The sequence below is a fragment of the Tachysurus vachellii genome, chromosome 18 (assembly GCF_030014155.1).
Source record: "Tachysurus vachellii isolate PV-2020 chromosome 18, HZAU_Pvac_v1, whole genome shotgun sequence".
In the NCBI taxonomy this organism is placed as follows: Eukaryota; Metazoa; Chordata; class Actinopteri; order Siluriformes; family Bagridae; genus Tachysurus; species Tachysurus vachellii.
This window is the reverse complement of record NC_083477.1, coordinates 2,913,782-2,939,087: the sequence shown is the minus strand read 5'-3', so window position 1 is coordinate 2,939,087 and position 25,306 is coordinate 2,913,782. Positions and strand designations below refer to the sequence as shown.

The following is a 25,306-nucleotide window of genomic DNA, read 5'->3' as shown; positions in this document are numbered from 1 at the left end:
AGGAACACCTGGATAGGTGGAGGAACAGCTGGATAGGTGGAGGAACACTTGGAAAGGTGGAGGAACAAACACTTGGAAAGGTGGAGGAACAAACACCTGGAAAGGTGAAGGAACACCTGGAAGGGTGGAGGAACAAACACCTGGAAAGGTGGAGGAACACCTGGAAAGGTGGAGGAACACCTGGAAAGAAGAGGAATGGAAAGTTAATCGAAAAAGACAGAATGCATGTGGGTGAACGAGAGGGACAGAAGTAGAACAGTGAGGTTACAGGGTTATGAGGTAAAGAAGGTGCAGGAGTTTAAGTATTTGAGTATCAGAGATGAGGATGTTGAGGTTCTCTTTAGGAGTGATGAGGATGGACAGGATTAGGAACGAGCACATCAGAGGGACTGCTCAGGTTGGCTGTTTTGGTGACAAGCTCAGAGACACTAGATTGAGATGGTTTGGACATGTACAGAGGATGTTGGAGATGGAGCTGCCAGGTAAGAGGTCAAGAGGAAGCTGCGTTAAATGAGGATATGAAGGTAACTGGTGCGAGAGTAGAGGATGCCGGGGATAGAGTTAGGTGGAAACAGATGATTTGCTATGGTGTCTCCTAACGGGAAAAGCTGAAAGATAATTGGTGTATATAAAAAAATAATTAATAAATTAAAATAATTACAGGGGGTAACGGTGGCTTAGTGGTTAGCACGTTCGCCTCACACCTCCAGGGTTGGGGGTTCGATTCCCACCTCCACCTTGTGTGTGTGTGGAGTTTGCATGTTCTCCCCGTGCCTCGGGGGTTTCCTCCGGGTACTCCGGTTTCCTCCCCCGGTCCAAAGACATGCATGGTAGGTTGATTGGCATCTCTGGAAAATTGTCCGTAGTGTGTGATGGTGTGAGTGAATGAGAGTGTGTGTGTGCCCTGTGATGGGTTGGCACTCCGTCCAGGGTGTATCCTGCCTTGATCCCCGTGACCCGAGGTAGTTCAGATAAGCGGTAGAAGATGAATGAATAAAAATAATTACAGAATAGTTTAAGCCATTCCAGCAGAACAAGTGTATTACATAGATGAAAAAAAAAGGAGTTTGGAAGTGATAGCAATATTTATTAGCATTTGGATCGCCGTCTTGTCAGTCTTTTTAAAAGACACACAGTAAATGGTAACTGGTTAAATTGGAGGGTGGAGCTTTGTCTACATGGGTGGAAATGAGGCCCGACATCATTGAAAGCCAGCATCTCTACTTCAAGGTTCTCCCAGATTGTCCTCACTCTGTTACGGAAAGAAAAGCAGCAACCCTGTGGAGCAACTTTATTTCCAGTAAAGATGTGCTGTCGCAAATAGACTGGTGTAACTTCGGGGTTGTATCATTTTGAGCTTAATCCTCTCAGTTTGGCTTAATGAACAGATCCGATGGGAGGAGACAGGCAATTTCCTTTAGTTTGTAATCTTATAAATTTACTGCACATTTGGGCAGAGACGCATCATGTGACATCATCACAGCACGCATTCAGCCCAATTTCATACACATGCCAAAAGATGAGTCAATTATGATAAATTGTGGAAATTGTCCTTTTTGATCAAGCTTTTCATTTACATTTACATTTACATTTACAGCATTTGGCAGACGCCCTTATCCAGAGCGACGTACATAAGTGCTTAAATCTCTAACATTGAATACATTAATGCTGGCTCACTAAGTTACATACTTAAGATACCATGAGTTTAAAACATTTGTTCAAAGTTACAATGAAAAAGTGTCAAAGGTGTGTTTTTTTTTTTTTTAAATGCAAAAGATAATGAAAGAAGTGCTAGTTGAAGTGTTTCCTGAATAAGTAGGTCTTCAACCGCCGCTTGTAAATAGCCAGTGACTCAGCTGTCCGGACCTCTAGGGGAAGTTCGTTCCACCACCTTGGTGCCAGTACAGAGAAGAGTCTTGTAGTATACTTGCCTCTTACCCTGAGAGATGGTGGAACCATCAGTATAAGAAATAATTACAGTGATTTTTTTTTTTTTAATTATAAACTTGGAAACTAAAGTTTTTCTCTCCATAATATTTACTGCAGGGTAATGACTTTTGCCTGATGAGAAATTGACAAAAATGAAACTATTACAGTGACAATTTATTTTGAAACAGAATATAAAGTGTTGATCTTAAGTTATAATTCGGAGCACGTCAGCAGCACAACACCGAAATCTTTGGCATGGTGTGGCGTGGAGGTCGGATCAACCACCAATCTTTCTGCGTTGTTAGTGAGATTCAGTGCTGTAAAACACACACATACACACACACACACACACACACACAAGGAAGAGTTACATTCAATACAGATGTAAAATGTCTCATAACAACATATTGTGATGTGGAATCACAATAAAAAGACACACAGTTTCATGATTGCACCCCGAGTCAAAAACGGTGATGGGAAAAATATATATAAAGAAAAAAACAGTATTTTGAAAACTACTTTTAAAATCTACGATTTTTCGTCCCTTTTTTTACGAGACTTGATTTTTTTAGAATCAGAATCAGATCAGAATCAGAATGAGCTTTATTGCAGGCATGTTTTCACATGCGAGGAATTTGTTTGAGTGACAGAAGCTCCACAGTGTAACAGAATGACATATACAATATAGACAAAATTGTATGTACACATGTACAGGTGTGAAATGTGCAATTGAAATAAACGTATACAAATATAGGCAATTTGTATGTACAAATGTGCAAGTGTGAAAAATGTGCAATTGAAGTAAACTATAGACAATTTATATGTACAGATGTGCAAGTGTGAGATGTGCAACTGAAGTATACATGGTACAAATGTGTAAGTGTGAAATTATAAGTGTTAATTATTATTTACAGTGTGTAGTGTAATAAAAGTATTCAAGAAACAAAAATGTGGACAAAAATTGAAGGCAAATATTAAATATTATATTTATATATATATATATATATACATATATCTTTAAAGCTTATTTTATTGCTTATTAGGACACGTATACAGTATGAAATGTGACAGTATTGCGTCTTTTCCCATTTTCCCATTGCCATTGGGGCAAGTCGTGGCCTAATGGTTAGAGAGTCTGACTTGTAATCCTAAGGTTGTGGGTTCGAGTCTCAGGCTGGCCACGACTGAGGTGCCCTTGAGCAAGGCACCGAACCCCCCAACTGCTTCCCGGGCTCCGCAGCATAAATGGCTGCCCACTGCTCTGGGTGTGTGTTCACGGTGTGTGTGTTCACTACCGTGTGTGTGCACTTTGGATGGGTTAAATGCGGAGAACGAATTCTGAGTATTGGTCACCGTACTTAGCTGTATGTCACGTCATTAGGGGTCACCACAGCAACTCATCTGTTTCCACCTAACTCTATCCTCATCATCCTCTACTCTCACCAATTATTTTCTTCATGTCCTCATTTAACACATCCATATATCTCCTCTTTGTCCTATCTCTTGACCCCTTACCTGGCAGCTCCATCTCCAACATCCTTCTACTAATATAACCATCTCCCTCCTCTGTACATGTCCAAACCATCTCAATCTATCCTCTCTGACCTTGTCCCCAACACAGCCGTCCTGAGCCGTCCCTCTGATGTGCTCGTTCCTAATCCTGTCCATCCTCGTCACTCCTAAAGAGAACCTCAACATCCTGATCTCTGCTACCTCCATCTCTGCCTCATGTCTTTTCCTCACTGCTAGAGTCTCTAACCCGTACAGCAGAGCTGCTCTCACTTTTGTACACCTTTACTTTGATTCTTGCTGACACTCTTTTCTGTTTACAATAAAAATAAAGAATGACGGTTGTGGACATGCAGTACCTTGAATTCCCAAAGCACCATGGCTCCATCCAGACCAACGCTGCTGAACTTTTCCACTTTGGCCTTGTTTCCCTCCACCACACACAGCTGGCTGCAGGTTAGACAAAACACCAGACTGTTAGAACATTCATCCAATCAAATCGAAGAATTTGTACAAAAATAATCACAAAGACTGGATTTATCCCAGGTTACTGTTCTAATGTAGCAGTGCGGTTCTTAAACTCTACTCTAAAGCCTTTACAGTGTTAACTCCACATCACGGTGTTAATCGTGTACAGAATCGTGAAACGATGCTGCGTTAGATTGTTACGGCTTGCTGCTTAGCAACAGAAACCCGGTAACGAAATCAGAACCTGAACAGAGCTGCATCCTCGTATCAGGTGAAAACCAGGACGGTGCTGAACACAACTTAACAAAAACGGCTCGGTAGATAAAGTCAGACGGTGAAACGCTGAACATCGCGGAAGTGCGCGCTGTAGCGAGGGGGAAACTGAAACAGCACGCTGAAAAATGAGCAGGAGTCTGATACAGACGAACGAACAGCTAGTGAACAACACGACAAATTTAAAATAAGCAAAAAAAGAGGATAAAGCTGTGAAAGAGGGGGGCACGGTGGCTTAGTGGTTAGCACGTTCGCCTCACACCTCCAGGGTTGTGGGTTTGATTCCCGCCTCCGCCTTGTGTGTGTGGAGTTTGCATGTTCTCCCTGTGCCTCGGGGGTTTCCTCCGGGTACTCCGGTTTCCTCCCCTGGTCCAAAGACATGCATGGTAGGTTGATTGGCATCTCTGGAAAATTGTCCGTAGTGTGTGATTGTGTGAGTGAATGAGAGTGTGTGTGTGTGCCCTGTGATGGGTTGGCACTTCGTCCAGGGTGTATCCTGCCTTGATGCCCGATGAGATAGGCACAGGCTCCCCGTGACCCGAGGTAGTTCGGATAAGCGGTAGAAGATGAATGAATGAATGAAGCTGTGAAAGATAACAGAAGCTGCTCGAGTGCAGAAGCACAGAGCTGAAGTGTTTTCCTCACTGATGTGAAAGCGTTACGAGCCGTTATTTAAGGTCCCGAGATGGATTTATCCAATCGGATGTGTTGATTCGCAAATATGCAAATAAGAAGAATGCTGCAGCGTTGTTTATTAATCTACAGAGTTAAACATCAGATTATAAAGAACCAGGATTCAAGTGTTGATCCCGGGTAAAGTAGGAGCAGTGTGAAACCTCTAACTACATAAACCGGGGATTTTGTTCAGCCGTACTTTACCATCACACGGGGAAATATTTCACGTGTGAAAAGCCCTTTAATTGTCACGTTCAATGTGCTCCATATCGTAGCCATGACTACTTATATGAATCTTCATGACCTCACAAGCACACGTCGGACATCAAGAACGTCCTGGCTGATTGAGCATGTAGGAAAAGGTGTTAGATGTTTGTTATCATGGTTTTGTGTCCTACGTGATGCTGTTCTGGTGTAGAGTGTTCAGCTCGTCCTCCTCGTCGGTTGTGGCCTTTTTGTCCAGGTTGCGGAAGTGCTGCATGGCTGACACGCTGTTTTTGGACGTCTGCTTGCTGATGCCCAGCTTTCGCACAAACTCCAGCTTGCCAGGTCCTTTATAGGAGAACTGATATGGACAACAGTCATGACCCTGTGAATAACACAAGAAATCAGCAGCAGTCAGAGGAAACGCCACAGTCTATTAAAACCAGTGAACACCTTCTATCTATCTATCTATCTATCTATCTATCTATCTATCTATCTGTCTGTCTGTCTGTCTGTCTGTCTATCTGTCTATCTATCTATCTATCTATCTATCTATCTATCTATCTATCTATCTATCTATCTATCTGTCTGTCTGTCTGTCTGTCTGTCTGTCTGTCTTTCTATCTGTCTGTCTGTCTGCCTTTCTTTCTTTCTTTCTTTCTTTCTTTCTTTCTTTCTTTCTTTCTTTCTATCTATCTATCTATCTATCTATCTATCTATCTATCTATCTATCTATCTGTCTGTCTGTTTATCTATCTGTCTGTCTGTCTATCTGTCTGTCTGTCTGTCTGTCTGTCTATCTATCTATCTATCTATCTATCTATCTATCTATCTATCTATCTATCTATCTGTCTGTCTGTCTGTCTGTCTGCCTTTCTTTCTTTCTTTCTTTCTTTCTTTCTTTCTATCTTTCTATCTATCTATCTATCTATCTATCTATCTATCTATCTATCTATCTATCTATCTATCTATCTATCTATCTATCTATCTATCTATCTATCTATCTCTGGTGTTGTTTAGATTCATTCTCACCGCAGCCACAGTCTCCGTCTCGGTGGCGTACAGCACACTGAGCAGTGGGAGATGTTCTGTAGTCAGCAGCGTGACCCTGCGTGATGCATCATTACATATCAATTACAATCACTCTGACATATTCCTTATCTTCTGCAATTTCCCAGGTTTCTTTAGTTGTTACTGCACGTATTTTATTCACAGCCAGCTCCAGAATTATTGCCATCCTCAGCAAAGACAAGCAAAACACTGATAAAATAAACATTAATTAATTAATATTCATATCCACATAAAAATGAATTTAAATAAAAATAAATGTGTGTCACCGGCCTGCTGAGGAAGAGTGTGAAAGCAGCCACTGTGACTTTCTCATAAGAACCCGTTCACCGGGTGCCAATATTTATGGAGCTGACTGTATGCTACGCAAATGTACTTTAACACATTTTAAGAGTATGACAGCATTTAGAAATGTACTTCAGGTAAATTGTAGGAGGGTAAAAAGATGGGGATGTTTTACTCTTTGCCCTGTGTGGCGTCGGCGACGCTGATGGCACTGTTGTGGCTGACCCACGCCAGCGTGTCTCCGGATGGTGAGAAGGCCACGCTGTGCACCCAGCCGCCACAGTCTTTATTCTCCAGAAGCATTTCACCAAACGGCATCTTGGCTCCCCATGGCGTCGGGCCGGGCTTGTCCTCGATTTCCTTGATATACGTGGAGAAAACCCTAGCACATGAGAAATATGACCAATCAGGCCACACGACAGGAAGTTCAGGAAAAAAAACATAAACTTTTATGTACAGCAAATGCGACTTCGCTACAAGATAGTTACAATTCGATCCCATTTTATTTGTATTGCAGTACATAACATTTTAACGATGGAGACAGAAAACATAACAGAAACATAGACTTCACAAAGATCCAGAAGTGATTAATGAAATAAGAAGGAATCGTTTAGAGGAAACTGGACTCCAAATGGAGCCCGTCGTCTCTCTGGACCAAAGACATTCATTCATTCATTCATCTTCTACCGCTTATCCGAACTACCTCGGGTCACGGGGAGCCTGTGCCTATCTCAGGCGTCATCGGGCATCAAGGCAGGATACACCCTGGACGGAGTGCCAACCCATCACAGGGCACACACACACTCTCATTCACTCACGCAATCACACACTACGGACAATTTTCCAGAGATGCCAATCAACCTACCATGCATGTCTTTGGACCGGGGGAGGAAACCGGAGTACCCGGAGGAAACCCCCGAGGCACGGGGAGAACATGCAAACTCCACACACACAAGGCGGAGGCTGGAATTTATGCAGTTATCTAATCAGCCATCAGGTGTCAGCAGGTCAACGTATACCATCCTACAGATACATGTGACGAGCTTGAGTTCATGTTCACAAACATCAAACATCAGAACATTAGATGGTCTGGTGTGAGCGTTTCAGAAACCGCTGAACTCCACACACTTTAGAGTTTACACAAAACTGTGTGAAAAACAAAAGAACATCGAGTGAGTGACAGTTCTGTATGAGGAAACACCTCGATGGTGAGAGAACCGACTGAAGACGGAAACGGTAACTCTATTACTATAATCACTCTTTAAAGCTGTGGTGAACAGAAAAGAATTTTTTTTCATCATGCAAAAGGTGGATCAGCGACGGCAGCAGAAGACGACATCAGGTTCCTCTGATGTCAGCCAAGAACTGTCATGAACACAGAGTCACTCAAACTAAACTGTTGAAGATTAGGATAAAACAGGATAGCCTTAGAATCCCGTTCTTGCTTGACAGGAGAGGAACCTGATGTGGACTCCACCTGCTGGAGCTCACCAAAGAAACTCGGCGCAGTGAATGGCAAAAAGAACGAAACAGCTGACATACTGTACGCCATGTTAAATAGAGGAATCAGCACCAATAATTATGTGCACAACACAAGTATCAGCTGGAAGAAGCTCACCAACGTTATCACCAATGATCAACAACCTTAATACAGAACAATATCTGTGTGTGTGTGTGTGTGTGTGTGTGTGTAACCTGCAGTGGAGATCAGCTGATCCGGCAGCCAGCAGGATGTTATTCGGATGCCAGTCCAGACTGAGCACGGTGGAGCAGATCCCTTTCTTTATGTGCTTACTGAGCCACCTGCATCACCAGAAACAAGGTGCGGTTACGAAGGAAAATAAAATTGCTTTAGATGTAGTTTGCTCAAATAGAACCAGGAGGTTTTACATTTTTCTTAGTTGTTAGCTACAATTCGTTTGTTCCTAACTGTGAGACCGCATTTGGGCCGAAGAACTGGTTAAAAGCTGTAACTTCAGATTGAAAATTGAAAAAGAATCTTTAGGACAAAAGGATTGTAAAGTAAAGAAAGGGAGTAAAGAAGAGCAGCCGATTCCATGGAAGTATGACATCGTTACATGCGACTGTAAAGTGAGTAAAAAAACCCTCTGATGTGATGTTCTGTAATTAATACATTCAAAATAGCTTTGTCTCATGCTGTTATTAAAAAATACATTTTCTGAGTTGTGAGCAGATGTCTGTTGTAGTTGTGTGTGTGTGTGTGTGTGTGTGTGTGTGTGTGTTTTTCTCACCAATCGTTCTCTTTCTCGAAGTAACACACTGAGATGAGTTTGGCTCCACTTCCCAGAGCAAACTTGTTCTCCAGAGGTGACCACTTCACGCACGTGGCAGCTCTGTTGATGCGAACGAGGACGAGAGTCGGCTTCCACACGCCATCCTTCAGAGTCCACACGTAGGCGTTTCTGTCTGAGGCACACGTCACGATGCGGTTCGACTCCGGGGCCCAGTCTACTCCTGAAATATCGTTACAGCAGAACAGTAAAAATCTATTGGCACACTGTCTGACTGTTGTTCTGTCTGACTATCCATCTGTCTGTCTGTCTGTCTGTCTGTATGAATGACTGTCTGTCAGTTTGAATGTCTGCCTGTCTGTTTGTCTGCCTGTCTGTCTGTCTGTCTGTCTGTCTGTCTGTCTGTCTGTCTGTCTGTATGAGTGACTGTCTGTCGGTTTGAATGTCTGTCTGTCTGTCTGTCTGTCTGTATGAGTGACTGTCGGTTTGAATGTCTGCCTGTCTGTTTGTCTGCCTGTCTGCCTGTCTATCCATCTGTCTGTCTGTCTGTCTGTGTGTATGAGTGACTGTCTGTTGGTTTGAATGTCTGCCTGTCTGTTTTTCTGCCTGTCTGTCTGACTATCCATCTGTCCATCTGCCTGTCTGTCTGTCTGTCTGTCTGAGAGACTGCCTGTCTGTTTGTCTGCCTGTCTGTCTGACTATCCATCTGTCCATCTGCCTGTCTGTCTGAGAGACTGCCTGTCTGTTTGTTTGTCTGACTGTCTGTCTGTTTGTCTGTCTGTCTGTCTATTTGTCTGCCTGTCTATGTGACTGACCGTTTGATTTTCTGTCTGTCTGTTTTTCTGCCTGTCTATGTGGCTGTCTGTCTGGTCATTTTCTGTCTGTCTGATTATCTGTCTGTCTTTCTGGTAATCTATCTGCTATTGTGTCTGTCTAGTCATCTATCTGTCTGTGTGTAAGCCTGAATGTTCATGTTTGTCTGTATGGTAATTTATCTGTCTGTCTAGTCAACTGTCCATCTGTATGTATGTCTGCCTGGTCACCTTTTTGTTTGGTCATTTGTCTGTCTGTCTGTCTGTCTGTCTGTCTGTCTGTCTGCCTGCCTGGTCATCATTTTGTCTGTCTGTCTCTCTAGCTGTCTGTCTGTCTGTATGACTGCATGGTCATCTTTTTTGTTTGTCTGTTTGTTTGTCTGTCTGTTTGTTTGTCTGTCTGGCTTTCTGCTTGTCTGTCTGTCTGTCTGTATGGCTGCCTGGTTGTAATTTGTCTGTCTGTCAATGCAGCTGTCTCTTATTTCCATCTCTCTACAGTCCATGATTACAGACATACCTGCATCTTAAACAGTTAAACAGAACATTATTGCATGATTGTAACACAGTGTATGCTGTGTAAAGTGTGTGTGTGGTGTGTGTGGTTTGTGTGTGGTGTACGTGTGTGGGGGGGTAAATAAATGCCAATATGTTCAGACTTTATTTCCAGCCCAGCCCTCTCTGCAGGAGTGTTTGTTTTGTGGGTAAGCTGTGTGTGTGTGTGTGTGTGTGTGTGTGTGTGTGTGTGTGTGTGTGTTATCAGTGATTTAATGACTAATGGAGCGACGGCTTCCTGCTTTTCTTTTACCTGTGATCCGCCCACTGTGCTCCTTCAGCTCGTGGATTTTGCTCCACTCCTTCCCCTTCTTCTGGTAAATGTTCACCACGCTGCTGTTGGGGCTGATGGCAATCTCTGAAAAGCAGAAGCATTGATGATGATGAGGAGGAGGTGGAAGAGGAGGATGGTAGTGATGATCTCCGGTTACATGCATTTATGCACTTAAACACTCTCTCAGTGCTGCTAAAGTGGATTGTGAGTCGCGTTTAGGAGATTTAGGGAAAGAGAACGAGAAATACTGAGCGCCGATGGTGTAAGTTTGCAAAATCGGAATGCGCTTGCTGAGGATGTAATGGATAATTACAGGGGGTTGGAGGGGCAGGAGGTGGGATGGGGACCCCGGGTTGGGGGGCGAGCCTAGGGGCGGCTGACTAAGACGTTTATACACTTACGAGTTCGGTCTTTGTTCCAGGCGTGACAGGATAGAGGCTCCAACCCGAAGCTGTACAAAGACATGTTGGGACAGGAGTTCTGGAATGCAAAACACACACACACACATACAGACATATACACACACACACACACATACATACAGACATATATATACACACACATACAGACATATATACACACACACACACATACATACAGACATATATATATACACACACACATACAGACATATATACACACACACACATACATACAGACATATATACACACACACACACACACACACACATACAGACATATATACACACACACACATACATATAGACATATATACACACACACATACAGACATATATACACACACATACATACAGACATATATATATACACACACACATACAGACATATATACACACACACACACATACAGACATATATACACACACACATATACAGACACATACAGACATATATACACACACACATACACAGACATACAGACATATATACACACACACACATACAGACATATATACACACACATACATACAGACATATATATATACACACACACATACAGACATATATACACACACACACACATACAGACATATATACACACACACATATACAGACACATACAGACATATATACACACACACATACACACACATACAGACATATATACACACACACATACAGACATATATACACACACACACACACACACATACACACAGTACTGAGTTTTACTGTTTTTTAGAGAAAAAACAGAAGCTACAGATAATTTTTTCAATGTAACTTAATATGAACATTTAAAACATTAATCACGTCAGACACAAAGTGAACACTGCACTGACACAAACCACAAACGTTTGGGAAAAATAAATCTCCAAAAATTCATTCTGAAGACAGTTAATCACTTAAACAGCACAAGAATACATAGATGCATTTACCTGTAAATAAATCAGTGTTCACTTTTCCCTCAGACAGTATTTACAGTTCTGAGGTCAGTCAGAGGCTCCGTGGACAGTCGACATGAATGCAGCTGAACACAGAAGGGCTGGGGGGAAAAAGCATGAGAGAGAGAGAGAGAAGAGAGAGAGAGAGAGAGAGAGAGAGAGAGAGAGAGAGGGTGTGTCTGCATTCTGACTGGAGAACAACACCTGAATTTGTCTGGATGTGTTCATACAGGAATTAAAGTAACAGCTTAGACTGAAACATGTGAAATATGTGATATATATGGTGGCCGAGAAGTGCAAAACAAATTAACAAATCCCAAAACAAATTAACAAATCCGAAAACACAACGACAAGTCAGAGAACCCGGAAACGGTAGGTATCCTTTTTGACTGGAAACTTACCGATCATTGGACAAGACACCTGTCATTCAAGATATACAGGTATGGAATCTTATGTGTAATGTGTAAAGTTCTCCGTTTAAATATAAGAAAATAACAGAATTAATCCACAGTAATCCGTTCCAACCAACTCTTCCGTGTTGTCTGAATTGTCGTTGTGTTTCCGGATTTGTTAATTTGTTTTCGGATTTGTTAATTTGTTTTCGGATTTGTTAATTTGTTTTCAGATTTGTTCATTTGTTTTCAGATTTGTTCATTTGTTTTCGGATTTGTTCATTTGTTTTCGGATTTGTTCATTTGTTTTTGGATTTGTTCATTTGTTTTCAGATTTGTTAATTTGTTTTCGGATTTGTTAATTTGTTTTCGGATTTGTTAATTTGTTTTCGGATTTGTTAATTTGTTTTCGGATTTGTTAATTTGTTTTCGGATTTGTCATTGTTTTTTTCGGATTTGTTAAATTGTTTTCGGATTTGTCATTGTGTTTTTCGGATTTGTTAATTTGTTTTCGGATTTGTTAATGTGTTTTTGGATTTGTTAATTTGTTTTCGGATTTGTTCATTTGTTTTGCACTTCTCTGCCACCGTAGATATATGAGATAAACACAGAAGATCAGAATTCACCGTTAGACCCTAAAATCAAATCTCAAACTAACTTCATGGTCATCATCTATCATCATAATCATCATCATCATCATCATCATCATCATATTACTGGGGAAAAAAACAGTGTAGAAGCAGTAAAGATGTCGGTGCAAGCGCTAGACTCAACGTCTCAGAATGCATTGCGGTTTCACGGCGCTGGGTTGCAGCAGAAACCCTACCTGGCTCGAGCGAAGACAAAAGCGCTAAATACTAAAGCACCGCTGCATCGCTCTCTTAAGATAGAGATGAAGCTAGGGCTAAAATCGCATTGCGACCTTTTCAGGATCGTCATCGGAATTATAGATCATGTAGGAAACCATTTAAACTAATGTTGACACAGCAGTGGTGGAGTTTTAAACACTGTATGTGTTAAACATTAACTGCCTTTTAATACACTCTCAACAGGTGCATATACAGCTACAGCTTATCTTTTTTCTATGCACGTTGTGTGTGTTTTTGTGTGTGGGTGTGTGTATTAATCATCTTAAAGCCTGCCTTTAATTTGGTTCAGATCTTATCCCAGAGCTGCCTTTTGCTGGAGTTATTTTGTTTTGTTTTGGTGGACTAACACTGCTCACTGACGCTCCTTGTGCACTGACAGACAAAATAAAGAGCAGTGATAAAATAGCGCACTGTACAGAATATAGCACAGACTGTACCAATGAAAATTCTCCATACTGTATATGGACACAAAGACACGCCCATTTCCAACCGCTAACTCGCTTGCTCAGGGCAATTGTTTATTCTGATTAATTAACTAGTATTGTTTACTAATTACTCATAAATCATCTTCAGGTAAGTGAGTATGTGCTGTGAGGTAGTGTCTGATGTCCAGAAGAGAAGCTTCATAAAGGAACTTGTGATGGCAGGACCACACTCTGTAGTGTTTCTTAATGTGTGTCAAAGTGGCAGAGATGGAGGACTTGAGTCATATGACTTGACTCGAGTCAGACTTAAGTCACAAATTAGAGACTTGAGACTTGCTTGACAAATATTAAAAAAATATTAAAAAAAGACTTGACTTGACTTTGACTTTACATTCATGACATTCATGAACTGCTGATCATCAGGTGATTCATCCCCAGGTCATGATCTTGCTATATCCCTGACAACGATCTGATCTCCCCTTCAGCCACAGCTCGCAACCTTGGGGTAACCGTGGACAATCAACTGTCCTTTTCCTCTCATGTTGCTAACGTGACTCGCTCATGTCGGTTTCTTCTCTACAACATTAGAAGGATTCGACCATTTCTGTCCACACAGGCTGCTCAGGTACTTGTTCAGTCTCTTGTCATTTCTAGACTGGATTACTGCAACGCACTGCTGGCAGGTCTACCTATGAACACAATCCGTCCTCTGCAAATGATCCAAAATGCAGCTGCACGGCTTGTTTTCAACCTGCCAAAGTTCTCACACACCACCCCGCTGCTGCGATCCCTCCACTGGCTTCCGGTAGCTGAACACATCAGATTCAAAACACTGATGCTGGCCTACAAAGCCAAAAATGGACCAGCTCCATCTTACCTCAAAGCCCTCATCACTCCTCACACTGCACCTCACACCCTCCGATCTACAGCACTGCTCGACTGGTTCCACCATCTCTCAGGGTAAGAGGCAAGTATACTACAAGACTCTTCTCTGTTCTGGCACCAAGGTGGTGGAATGAACTTCCCCTAGAGGTCCGGACAGCTGAGTCACTGGATATTTTCAAGCGGCGGTTGAAGACCTACTTATTCAGGAAACAATTCAACTAGAACTTCTTTCCTTATCTTTTTTCCTTATCTGTGACTACATAAAATAAAGACAGAGCTAAGGACTTAGTAAGTTAGTCTTAGCCACATAAAGTGCAAGACTCAGGTGACTGTGGGGAGGAAAACCTCCCTTGAATGGTGAAATAATCTTGAGAGGAACCAGGTGAAGGAACCTTGAGAGGAACCAGGTGAAGAAACCTTGAGAGGAACCAGGTGAAGAATCCTTGAGAGGAACCAGGTGAAAGAACCTTGAGAAGAACCAGGTGAAGGAACCTTGAGAGGAACCAGGTGAAGAAACCTTGAGAGGAACCAGGTGAAGAAACCTTGAGAGGAACCAGGTGAAGAAACCTTGAGAGGAACCAGGTGAAGAAACCTTGAGAGGAACCAGACTCAAAGGGGAACCTCATCCTCATATGGGTGACACTGGAGGGTTTGATTATAAATATACAGTCTGATAAATGTTGTATTGATGAGGAGACGGTTGTCCTCAAAGACCACATGGAGTTGGCATCTCCTCTTTAGTATAACAGAGTCTAACTGAAGCTGGTAGATCTCTAGATGCCTCAGGATTCACTGAGTCGACCTCGTCTCAGTGGAGGTCCAAAGTCTTCATGGCTCGGAAGACGATCGGAGCTGATACAATTTCTGGATGCATCGGGACGGGTAGAAAGAGAGAAGCGGTAGAGAGGAATTAACGTAGCTGCTGTTCGTAATATTAACAAGCACTAGATGATGATAATGATGAGCACAATATTATGGGATGTATGATGTGTACTAATTGCTAATTGACTTGGCTATAAGTTTAATGCTTTTCATACATCACATATATAAATAAATATAAGTAAGTTTACATTTTACTTTTTTTTTTTTTTTACAAATTGACGTCACTTCAGTTTGCATTCTGACGTCACTGCGTGTTTGTGCCCGGTGATGACGTACTTCCGGTTTGAGGCACCCATCCGAGGGAGAACAGAGAACGGGAGCGTCACTGTTTATTAAAGTAAAAACCAAACAAAACAACAACAACACCGAGGAAATATTTTCTGACAACTCAGGTATGATGTTCGATTAAATGGCAGCCTTGTGTTAAAATTTCCGACTCGCTGTGTAACGTTTTAGAGGAAAACAGAAAGTCAGAATGCGGTGGTTTCCGTTTGTTTTGATAACGGTAGCGTTTACAAGATGGCGTTTCTCTTAATGCTTCTCTGGTATGTGATCTTTCCCCACCGCTATTACGACAAACCCTGTTCTCTGTGCGGCTATTGGATCGTGTTAGCCCGCCCCCTCGCTGTCATTGGTCGATAGGGTGACTTTTCGTTAGAAGGAACTTGTAGCAAATCCTAACGAGAGAGCGGGAAAAGGGACAGCCAATCCCAGTTGAGGGAGGCGGGGCTTATCGAAAGCGGGTAGGGGGAAAAAAAATAGCTGGCTGGCTGGCTAGCTGCGTTACGCTTCTTATCACCTGACTGATTGAAGCTGATACGAATGTGATGGATTAATGCGCAGTTTGCTTTGCGTGTGTTTAGCGCCACGACTGTGCCGTGTATTCGTATTATGTTACATACAGTGGGTTTATGTGGGAATGGAAAAAAAAACTAGCTAGAACTAGCTCAGGCTAAAAAACGCGCAATATCTGTCACAGCTAGCCGAGGCTAAGTGTCCTGTAGCACAGTTAGCATGTATAATGTTTACACTTTAATGTGTCCCATGTAAAGAAAGTGTGTGTTCAGGGTCACCTGAAATAGGCTGCTGATATACCAAAGGGAGGGAAAATAATTATAATGTAGTAATATGTAGCATATAAAAGGGTGAAAGTGAATCCGGAAGTAATTCACAGGAACACCCATCACGGGGCTTCATGCATACACACTCATTCACACCTGCACACAAACTGGCAGTGTGGTCAGAGCAAACCGAGGAAACCAGAGAACCCTGAGGAACCCAAAGGAAACTAGAACCCTGAGGAAACCAAAGAACCCTGAGGAACCCAGAGAACCCCGAGGAAACCAGAGAACTCTGAGGAACCCAGAATAAACCAGAGAACCCTGAGGAAACCAGAGTAACCCAGAGGAAACCAGAGAACCCTGAGGAACCCAAAGTAAACTAGAACCCTGAGGAAACCAAAGAACCCTGAGGAAACCAGAGAACTCTGAGGAACCCAGAATAAACCAGAGAACCCTGAGGAACCCAAAGGAAACTAGAACCCTGAGGAAGCCAGAATAACCCAGAGGAAACCTAGAGAACCCTGGGGAACCCCCAAAAAAACAGAGAACCTTGAGGAAACAAGAGAACCATGAGGAACCCAAAGGAAGCCAGAGATCCCTGAGGAACCCAAAGGAAACCAGAGAACTTTGAGCAACCAAAGAGAACTCAGAAGAAACAAGAGAACCTTAAGGAAACCAGAGGGCCCTGAAGAAACCCACACAGACAGGGTGAAAACACGTTGTTCTGTACAGCCGCCCCTTTCCTAAAAACTTAGCTTAAGAATGTATTATAAAAATGAACTTTAAAAATAACAGCAGTCAATATACTCTATATGACCAAAAGTATGTGCACCCCAATCATCACACCTCATAAGTGCATGTTGAATGTCCCGTTCCACATGTCGTCTCCAGTCGTCCGCTAAGATTTTGGAGAGTAGGACGAACAAGGTCAGGCATCGGTATCAAACAAACACCTAAAAAGTGAAATATAAACAAAGTGCTTGTCAGAAGAGTGGCTTTCATTTTAAACGTGTGTTTCTGACATAACTAAAGCCTGCTAATGACTTTTTCCTTTGACAGAGCCAGTTGTTTCATCAACCACAACTAAAAGACTCAGAAATATAAGAGCGGAACGATAACTTGTGTTTTCCTCCTCTGTGTCTCCAGGTCATCATGGCGTCTGGCAGCTCGAGCAGCGAGGAGGAGAGGAGCCTGCGGGAGTGTGAGCTGTACGTGCAGAAGCACAACATCCAGCAGCTGCTGAAGGACTGCATCGTGCAGCTGTGCACGTCCAGGCCCGAGCGACCCATGGCCTTCCTCCGGGACTACTTCGAGAGGCTTGAGAAGGTGCGTGACTTCATTCATTCCAAAATAACAACCGTGTCTCGTATAATTTCAGCGAACAACGATAAGATGGCCACGGTGTCCTCGTCCATCGTTTGGATTTTTTTTACGCTGTGTAAAGTTTGCGTCTGTAGTTTGCACTAGTGCACACATCACGCCTCTTCTTTCTTATGACAAGCAACCTGGAAGCTCCATTTAAACACACTGATTTTTAGTTACATAATTAACACATTAGCTCGTTAACTCCTTTTTAATTGGGATTGTTTGTGTTGCCGTGTCAGGAGGAGGCCAAACAGATGCTCAGCCAGCAAAAGTCCGGTTCTCGCTCCGATTCCCGAGAGGATGAGATTTCTCCTCCCATGAACCCGGTGGTGAAAGGTCGGCGCCGCCGCGGTGCCATCAGCGCCGAGGTTTACACCGAGGAGGACGCCGCGTCATACGTCAGAAAAGTACCGAAACCTCTAAACACACTAACTCTAGTTTATGTTCACACCAGCAACCAAATGTATGTTATAGATGGTAATAGAGACGATTTTATATGATATTAATGAGCTAGCTGACGCCACAGAGATAATAGCAAACCTCGCAAACAAAAAACTGGTATGCTGTAAAATTAAAGTAGCTACAACGGGGGGAAAAAACCATTAACTCTAAGCTCATGTCGTTCAAAGGTTATTCCGAAAGACTACAAAACGATGGCTGCTCTTGCGAAAGCAATCGAGAAGAACGTGCTGTTCTCTCACCTTGATGACAACGAAAGAAGGTGGGGTTATTTTTTTATTGTATCTTTTCTTTTTAAACTTACATTAAGAGCTTTTTAATACCGACCGAGATGTTTATCATCGCTCACCTCTCAGCAGCAGCAGCCCGAATTTGATTGACGGCTAATTAAACGATAATAATGCAGATTAAATTTGAGACAACGCTCGGTGAGGTCCGTACAAACGTTTAGGTTCATTTCTGTATTTTATACATCCATATACATATATATATATTTTTCCCAGTGGCTTGTTAATAACACGACTTTAACCACACGATCTCTCACTATATCTTGATATGTAGACCGCAGTAAAACAGCGTTGTGGTGTTAATGGTCGGTTGCACGAATGTTATTTAGTGTAGGAACTACATCAGGAAACTGAACAGCGCCCTCTTGTGTTCGCAGATATGTCAGCAAAGCAGAGTGAATATACACAGCGTCTTAACTATAATGTTGTTTTCTAGTGAATATAAAATTCATATTCTATTGAAAAAGATGGACTTTAAACCTGAAAAGCTCTAAAGAGTTTTATAAAGTGGTGTTCCAGTAACACAAATTAGTTATAATGCTCTGAATCCTCTCTGAGGCCATCCTTAAAAATATTTTGGTTTGCAGTGACAGGTAAAAAAAAAAAAAAAAAAAGGGTCGGTAGGTAGGTCTATAAATTTATTTATTTTTTTTTCAAGTTTTAATGTAAAAAAAAAAAAAGTACAATTTTGGTGATGGTGATTACGTGGGTATGAATTTAAACAAATTAGCATATCGTGATGTCACTGATTGGGTCTTCAACCCGTGCCTTCGGTCGAACATTGTGCAGAAGTATTATTTGCTGTTATGCGTGTGTGTCCAAAGCTGCAGTTGCTGTGTGACAAAAAAAAAAAAACAACCCGGACGCGCTCCGAGAGAAAGCCGTTAAAATCAATTTCGTATTTTTGTTTTCGAAACTTGTGTCGGTTTGTCCAATCGATTCGTCCAATAGATTTTCGAACAATAGAATTTGTATTAGTTGTTTGAAGAGTAGAAAAAAAAATGGTCGGTCTTAATGCAAATATACAACCGGCAAGTCGGTCGGGTTACGGCAAACAAGACTATTTTTAAGGATGGCCTGATTATAGCTGGTTTTCGAGAGCTGATAAACGAGACTCCTGAGAAATATTTGAAATGTTAAACAATGTTGTTGTTTTTTTTTTTCTTCTCTCTCTCTCTCTCTCTCTCTCTCTCTCTCTCTCTCTCTCTCTCTCTCTCTCTCTCTGTAGCGATATATTTGATGCCATGTTTTCTGTGAACTACATCGCCGGAGAGACCGTCATTCAGCAAGGTGTGGTGTGTACATAAAATTAAAAAATATATATTCAGTAAACCGAAATAAGAAACGTTGACAGATTTTTGTTCTTCGTTTTAGGCGACGAGGGCGATAACTTCTACGTTATTGATCAGGGTGAAATGGATGTAAGTAAGACGTTTGTTTTTAGGTTTTTGTGTGTGTGTGTGTGTGTGTGTGCGCGCACAGTTGGGAAATGTATCGTTCAAGTATATAATTGATTTTTGTCACGTGTCGTCGTGCAGGTGTACGTGAACAACACGTGGGTGACGAGTATCGGAGAAGGCGGCAGTTTCGGCGAGTTGGCGCTGATTTACGGGACTCCGAGGGCAGCGACGGTCCGAGCCAAAACCAACGTCAAACTGTGGGGCATCGACAGAGACAGCTACAGGAGAATACTGATGGTACACACACACACACACACACACACACACACGCACTTATCTGAGATAGAAGCAGAGAAGTCAAGGCGACGATTTAGATGACAGAGAACATTAGAGAACGCTTTCATCTTAAGCGTGAGCACTGCACATGTTTTGCAGGGAAGCACTCTGAGGAAGAGGAAGATGTATGAGGAATTCCTGAGCAAGGTGTCCATTTTGGGTAAGCGTCATCATTTTGCTCGTTCCCTTCCGTCTTGTCGACGTTTGACGTCAAGGCACGTTCGCTAACGTGAGCGTTCTTCTCCGTGTTCAGAATCCCTGGATAAGTGGGAGAGGTTAACGGTGGCCGACGCCCTGGAGACGGTGCAGTTCGAGGACGGACAGAAGATCGTCGTCCAAGGCCAACCGGGAGACGAGTTTTTCATCATCCTGGAGGTGAACACGACGCTTTGGGTTTCTGTAGTGTAGCTTTTAGAAATGGATAAACTGAAGTATAAAGGTGCTGAAGATGGTGTTATAACTAACACACACACACACACACACACACTGAGGTGCTCTGGTGTTTACAGGGATCGGCAGCCGTGCTTCAGAGACGCTCCGAGAACGAAGAGTTTGTAGAAGTGGGTCGACTCGGATCTTCGGATTATTTCGGTGGGGTTTTTCGTTCACCTGAACACCAGCCATTGATTATTAAATGTTTTATTTACGTTTTATTTATTGTTAGTTGTGTTTTCCTACCCGTGCCTTTATATACAATTTTAATGCTATTTGAGCTTTATTAAAAGTTGTTCGTGTGTGTGTGTGTGTGTGTGTGTGTGTGTTAAGGTGAGATCGCACTGCTGATGAACCGTCCTCGAGCTGCCACTGTGGTCGCACGCAGTCCCCTGAAGTGTGTGAAACTTGACCGTCCTCGTTTTGAGCGTGTGCTCGGACCCTGCTCCGACATCCTTAAGAGGAACATCCAGCAGTACAACAGCTTTGTCTCTCTCTCTGTTTGAATCTCTCTCTCTTTTCTCTCTCTCTCTCTCTCTCTCTCTCTCTCTCTCTCTCCTCTGTTTATCGCAGGGTCCAGCTACGCATTATTTTTGTATTTCGTATTTGGTTCGTGCTCGCTGTGTGCGTGTGTGTGTGCGTGTGCGTGTGTGTAGATCCAGCCTCATGTTTTCGAACACGGAGATGTAAAACGAAGCAGCCGAAACAGGAAGTCGACCAGAAACCGCACTCTTTATAACAGTTATTTTATTTGTGTAAACGTGACTATTTATTTTTGCAGCCTTCGGGACGTGACGAGTCCTGAGGCGAAACCGCTCGGTACATCCATTCGTTTATTTTTTGTCTATTTCCTTTTTCTTTTTTTTCCTTCGTTCTGCCGTTCCAACCGTTTCAGCGTTTGTTCTCTTTCTCAAATAAAAAGCTGAAAGGAAGAAAAATATTCTTCATCGCAGACGAGCCTGTTAACTGGTTCCTAGCTAAAGTAGATTTATTTTATTATATTTCATTTACTGTTACTCAGTCCTGGGTGTTTTCCTGCCTTGAACCCAGTATTCCAGGGATGGGCTCCGGATCACACGTAATTTATAATTAAATTTGATCAGAAATTAGTTGTTTTTTTTTGTTTGTTTGTTTGTTTGTTTAGTTGGAATTAAAACGAGTCCATTTACTGTCTTTAGTTTTCTGGGTATTTTTTTTTTTTTTCAAAAATTTAGAAGTTTTGTCATTTTATAAAGGAGTCAGAGATTTCTCATCTCTCTTTTTCTCTCTCTCTCTCTCTCTCTCTCCCTCTCTCTCTCTCTCTCTCTCTCCCCCTCTCTCTCTCTCTCTCTATTTAAATTGTGTGATTATTCTGAAGTGGTCAGAGTCTGACTAATCCCAAGACAAGGCTGTAAACTGAGAGCTCTCAAGTTTGCGCCCTATAACAGTGTTTACAATTCATTTTGGACTGTAGTGGCTCCAAAGGCAGGTGTGTGTGTGTGTGTGTGAGAGAGACAGATTTATTGGTTCTCTTTATATACATGAGGGTACTGAAGTCGAGTCATTTGAACTGTGTGTGTGCGTGTGTGTGTGTGTGTGTCTGTGCTGTAGCGATCCGCTTTGCTCCTTATCGTCCTTCGATGCACACACATAGCAGAAGTAAATGATAGTAAATCACCATAAATGTATTTTTTGCACACTTTGGTATATATTGGAATATTAAGATTCTCTCTATACATAAATCTGTGTCGCTTTTTCCTCCGCAATATTATTGCTCCTGTTCCTTCTGTTTTGTTTTAATTTCTTTATTCTCTCTGCTCTGCTCTCCCTTCATAGCCGTCCTTTAATCCAGAACCGCACCATGTTCACTACATAGTGCACTATTTTTCTATATCCAGCACATACGCAATATCCCACAATGCCCTGCTTCGTCTCCGGTTTTTGGGACCCGCCCACATCAGACTAGTGGTGAGGTGTTCATGATGTTTGTGTTGCCTGTATCGTGAATAGCACGTATATTAGGACATGTGGGTAGTAGACTAATGACGAGAAGTGTTTATAAGGCTTCGTTAGTGAATTGGGTGAGTGGCTTGGGATGTAGACATCGTAGACCAGTTACGGAGAGGGGTGTGTGTGTGTTGTGTGTGTGTGTTGTGTCTGTTTAGTAACTGAGGTGTTGTGTGGGACACGTCCACAGCATACTGATGGTGGTTCAAATCTATAAATTAAGCATAGGAATAAAGCTCGTCACAATAATCCCTTCACCACTTGGCGCAGTTTTACAACACGGGAGGTTTTTTTCTTGCATTTGTGATACGATATCTTAAAATTCTCCATCGTGATCAGAGTCACTTGGGTTGAAATCTGTAATTTGGCTTATATTACACTAAAGACTTTCAGGAATGTTTGTTAGAAAATACCGATCGCGGGAAAAAGTGATGACAACCACAGGTAATTTATCGTAACTAAAACCGGTTCCACACCCGCGACTGGTCGATATACAGCGTAACTCCAGCACCGTTTCAAAATTTTATACAAAATATAAAACAGTAAAAGCTACATGAGCACCAACGATTCTAAACGTTCACGTCGGTGCGTATAAATCACACACATGCTCCAAGAGACAAACTAGGTTGTGTTTATGTTTCCGTTCACAGAAAGAAGAGTAACTGTAGTGAGGTAAAAACTGACGAATCAGCTATTAGAACTTCCAACAACACGACGAAACGAAGATGTAATCCGTGCTGAACGGTGCAGCGATCGGTGTGAGGTGACCGGTGTAATGCCGGCACTGTGTATTAACTCAAGTCGTGTTATTTTTTTTGTTGTTGATGTTTTAGCGTGAACTTTAGCGTCACACCGTGTGTTTTCTTTCATAAAGTAGAACACTGACTGAACATCCACTTTTTCCTACATTTGTAGAACTGAAGCAGAAGCTCGTGAAAGAACCAGGTGTGATTCGATTCCCTGACGTTTGATTTCTGCAGTATTTGATCCTGGCGTGTTCGTGATGCGGTTATTATTTCAAGTTCGACGCTAACTCCGTAGCAGCTCGTTTGCGTAGCGGTGCTGCTATGACGCGCTGTTTTATTTCTGAATACGAAGAAACTTTCACCTCAGAAAGCGGCCATTTCGGTCCCTTTCCTCACGCCTCCCCCGCCCCCTTCTCCACTGTATCATTCCCACGTCGTCTTTTCAGAGCTCTAGTACGGATAAAAGCTGATATAATGGCTGACGCGTCCATCTGTGCTGCTCTTTAGCTTTGCTGAGGACCATTTTCTCTTCTGTGTTTCTGTGATGTATACAGAATTTCTGTTTTATTGTTTTTTCCCTCCCTTATATTGTGATATTGTAACCCTTTTTTTGGTATCGATCATCCCAATGGCAGGCCAAGCAATAAAAAATTCTTAAACACGTCTCTGTTTTATCTTTTTTTTTTTTATTCACGGAAGATTGAATTTTACTCTACTTATTTTTAGTTTAATTCTGTGCTAGGAAAATTTCATGTCATTAGTGGGAGGCCACGCCCCTTTCACCAGGATTGGCAGAAGCAAACACCACGCCCACTGACTTAAAATTAAAAGTCGTTCACGTTGCTTGTGTTCCTGTCTTGTGGGCGTGGCTTTTCTAGCATCGTAGGTGGGTTTTGTTTGTTTTTGTTTTTAATATTATTAAACCATAGCTATATTTAACATCTAAATCTAGCTAATTAAACACAAAACATCGTGGTTCCTTTTTGATTGGTGAATTATTTTATTTCATTTAAATAACAGCGTGAATTAGCAAAGCAAGCTAACTGTACTTGTTCACCATCTACTTCCTTTCTTCCAAGCTTTAGTGTACTTTTGTTATACCTTTTGTACACGTTTACAATGAAAGGTCTTATATGACGGGACGTAAGATTGCATGTCGAAAAGTCAACTGGAACTAAAGCTGCAAGCGGAGAAATAACGTCAGACCAACGCGAATTAGTCCAGCGATCAGTCGTTGGACGCGTCGTTTTACGCCGTATTAAACAGTTTGCATAGAATCAAGAAAATCTACTTGCAAATGTCTCTGAAGTCATGGATAGAAATGGAAGAAACGATAAAGTTGCATATACGTTACCAAATATTTATTTTGTCGCTAATTGATCAATACTATAATCTTTGCCTGTTATGTTGCTTATCAAACAAATGCTTTCCATTAACAATACAGTTGTGTAGTTTTATCACGTTTGGTTTGGAGGACTTATGTTTTTTGATTGTTTGTTGGTTAGAACACCCTCCTTTGTCTCGTTTTAATACAAAACGCACAATTCCACACAAAATCAATGCAATAAACTGCTCGATTATGAACTTATGGATTCGTTCCGATTTGTTCAGAACATATCAGTTTGTTTTAGTTCACAAAAAACACCCTTTAAAACTCATGGATGGAGCATTAACTCATCTCTCTATGAGGTTTGTGAAGCTGCAGTTTTCTAGAAGGAGAAATCCAAATCTGGTTTTATGTATAAAACAATAATTCAGTGAAGTTACAAAATCAAATGACAATAACAATAAGAATAGACTGATTTCTGTGTAACTGGTTGTTTGTGGTTTTTGGGATGCAGTGATGTTGTGGGCGCTTTAAAACTGCTGGGGACTGCAGTTCAGCCCACACTCTGGGTTGCCAGATTGAACATGTGCGAGCCTGAGATGAATACAAAAGCCTGAGATGGAATCGTTTTCTCTTTAGAGAATATAATGAAAGAAAAGTGCCATTTCTGTGCTGTTTTAATGAATGTTTAAAAAACAAAAAGGAAGGGTTACAAAATTACATCTTTCATTTGTTTGTAGCTAAATATTACTGAAAAGATAAAATTAAATGTCGTTTATTTTCTACATT

The 25,306-nt window shown here is 41.9% G+C and overlaps 2 protein-coding genes across 3 annotated transcripts in view; one reads left to right on the top strand and one right to left on the bottom strand.

Annotated features, from left to right (window-relative positions):
• Positions 1–2,085: 2,085 nt before the first annotated feature.
• zgc:86896 (uncharacterized protein LOC415190 homolog) lies at positions 2,086–11,806 on the bottom strand. The gene is made up of 10 exons (XM_060893159.1): positions 11,660–11,806; positions 10,703–10,781; positions 10,281–10,385; positions 8,664–8,886; positions 8,107–8,214; positions 6,587–6,793; positions 6,091–6,166; positions 5,253–5,443; positions 3,798–3,888; positions 2,086–2,246 (listed from the first exon to the last, which is right to left on the bottom strand). The coding sequence occupies exons 2-10, from the start codon at positions 10,764–10,766 to the stop codon at positions 2,241–2,243; spliced, it is 1,071 nt and encodes a 356-aa protein (XP_060749142.1). The 5' UTR covers positions 10,767–10,781; positions 11,660–11,806; the 3' UTR covers positions 2,086–2,240.
• A 3,571-nt stretch (positions 11,807–15,377) lies between these two features.
• Positions 15,378–25,306, top strand: part of prkar1aa (protein kinase, cAMP-dependent, regulatory, type I, alpha (tissue specific extinguisher 1) a) — a 135,886-nt gene continuing 125,957 nt past the window's right edge. Inside the window, exons 1-11 of one of the 2 annotated variants that reach the window (XM_060893153.1) lie at positions 15,378–15,510; positions 17,326–17,505; positions 17,784–17,951; positions 18,174–18,265; positions 19,519–19,580; positions 19,665–19,711; positions 19,829–19,987; positions 20,126–20,186; positions 20,280–20,401; positions 20,536–20,617; positions 20,792–20,978. In XM_060893153.1, coding sequence (XP_060749136.1) covers positions 17,332–17,505; positions 17,784–17,951; positions 18,174–18,265; positions 19,519–19,580; positions 19,665–19,711; positions 19,829–19,987; positions 20,126–20,186; positions 20,280–20,401; positions 20,536–20,617; positions 20,792–20,964 — 1,140 coding nt within the window. In that variant the 5' untranslated portion in view covers positions 15,378–15,510; positions 17,326–17,331 and the 3' untranslated portion in view covers positions 20,965–20,978. Of the gene's footprint in view, positions 15,511–17,325; positions 17,506–17,783; positions 17,952–18,173; positions 18,266–19,518; positions 19,581–19,664; positions 19,712–19,828; positions 19,988–20,125; positions 20,187–20,279; positions 20,402–20,535; positions 20,618–20,791; positions 23,852–25,306 lie in introns of those variants that run through there. The other variant, XM_060893152.1, reaches the window with a different exon arrangement.

Excerpts from the sequence above, each read along its gene's own strand:
- zgc:86896 (XM_060893159.1), bottom strand. The coding sequence starts at position 10,766 with ATGTCTTTGTACAGCTTCGGGTTGGAGCCTCTATCCTGTCACGCCTGG. Across the intron at positions 10,386-10,702 it reads CTGGAACAAAGACCGAACTC|AGATTGCCATCAGCCCCAAC; the intron begins GTAAGTGTATAA and ends TCTGCTTTTCAG. Across the intron at positions 6,794-8,106 it reads TCAGCTGATCTCCACTGCAG|GGTTTTCTCCACGTATATCA; the intron begins GTTACACACACA and ends CTCATGTGCTAG.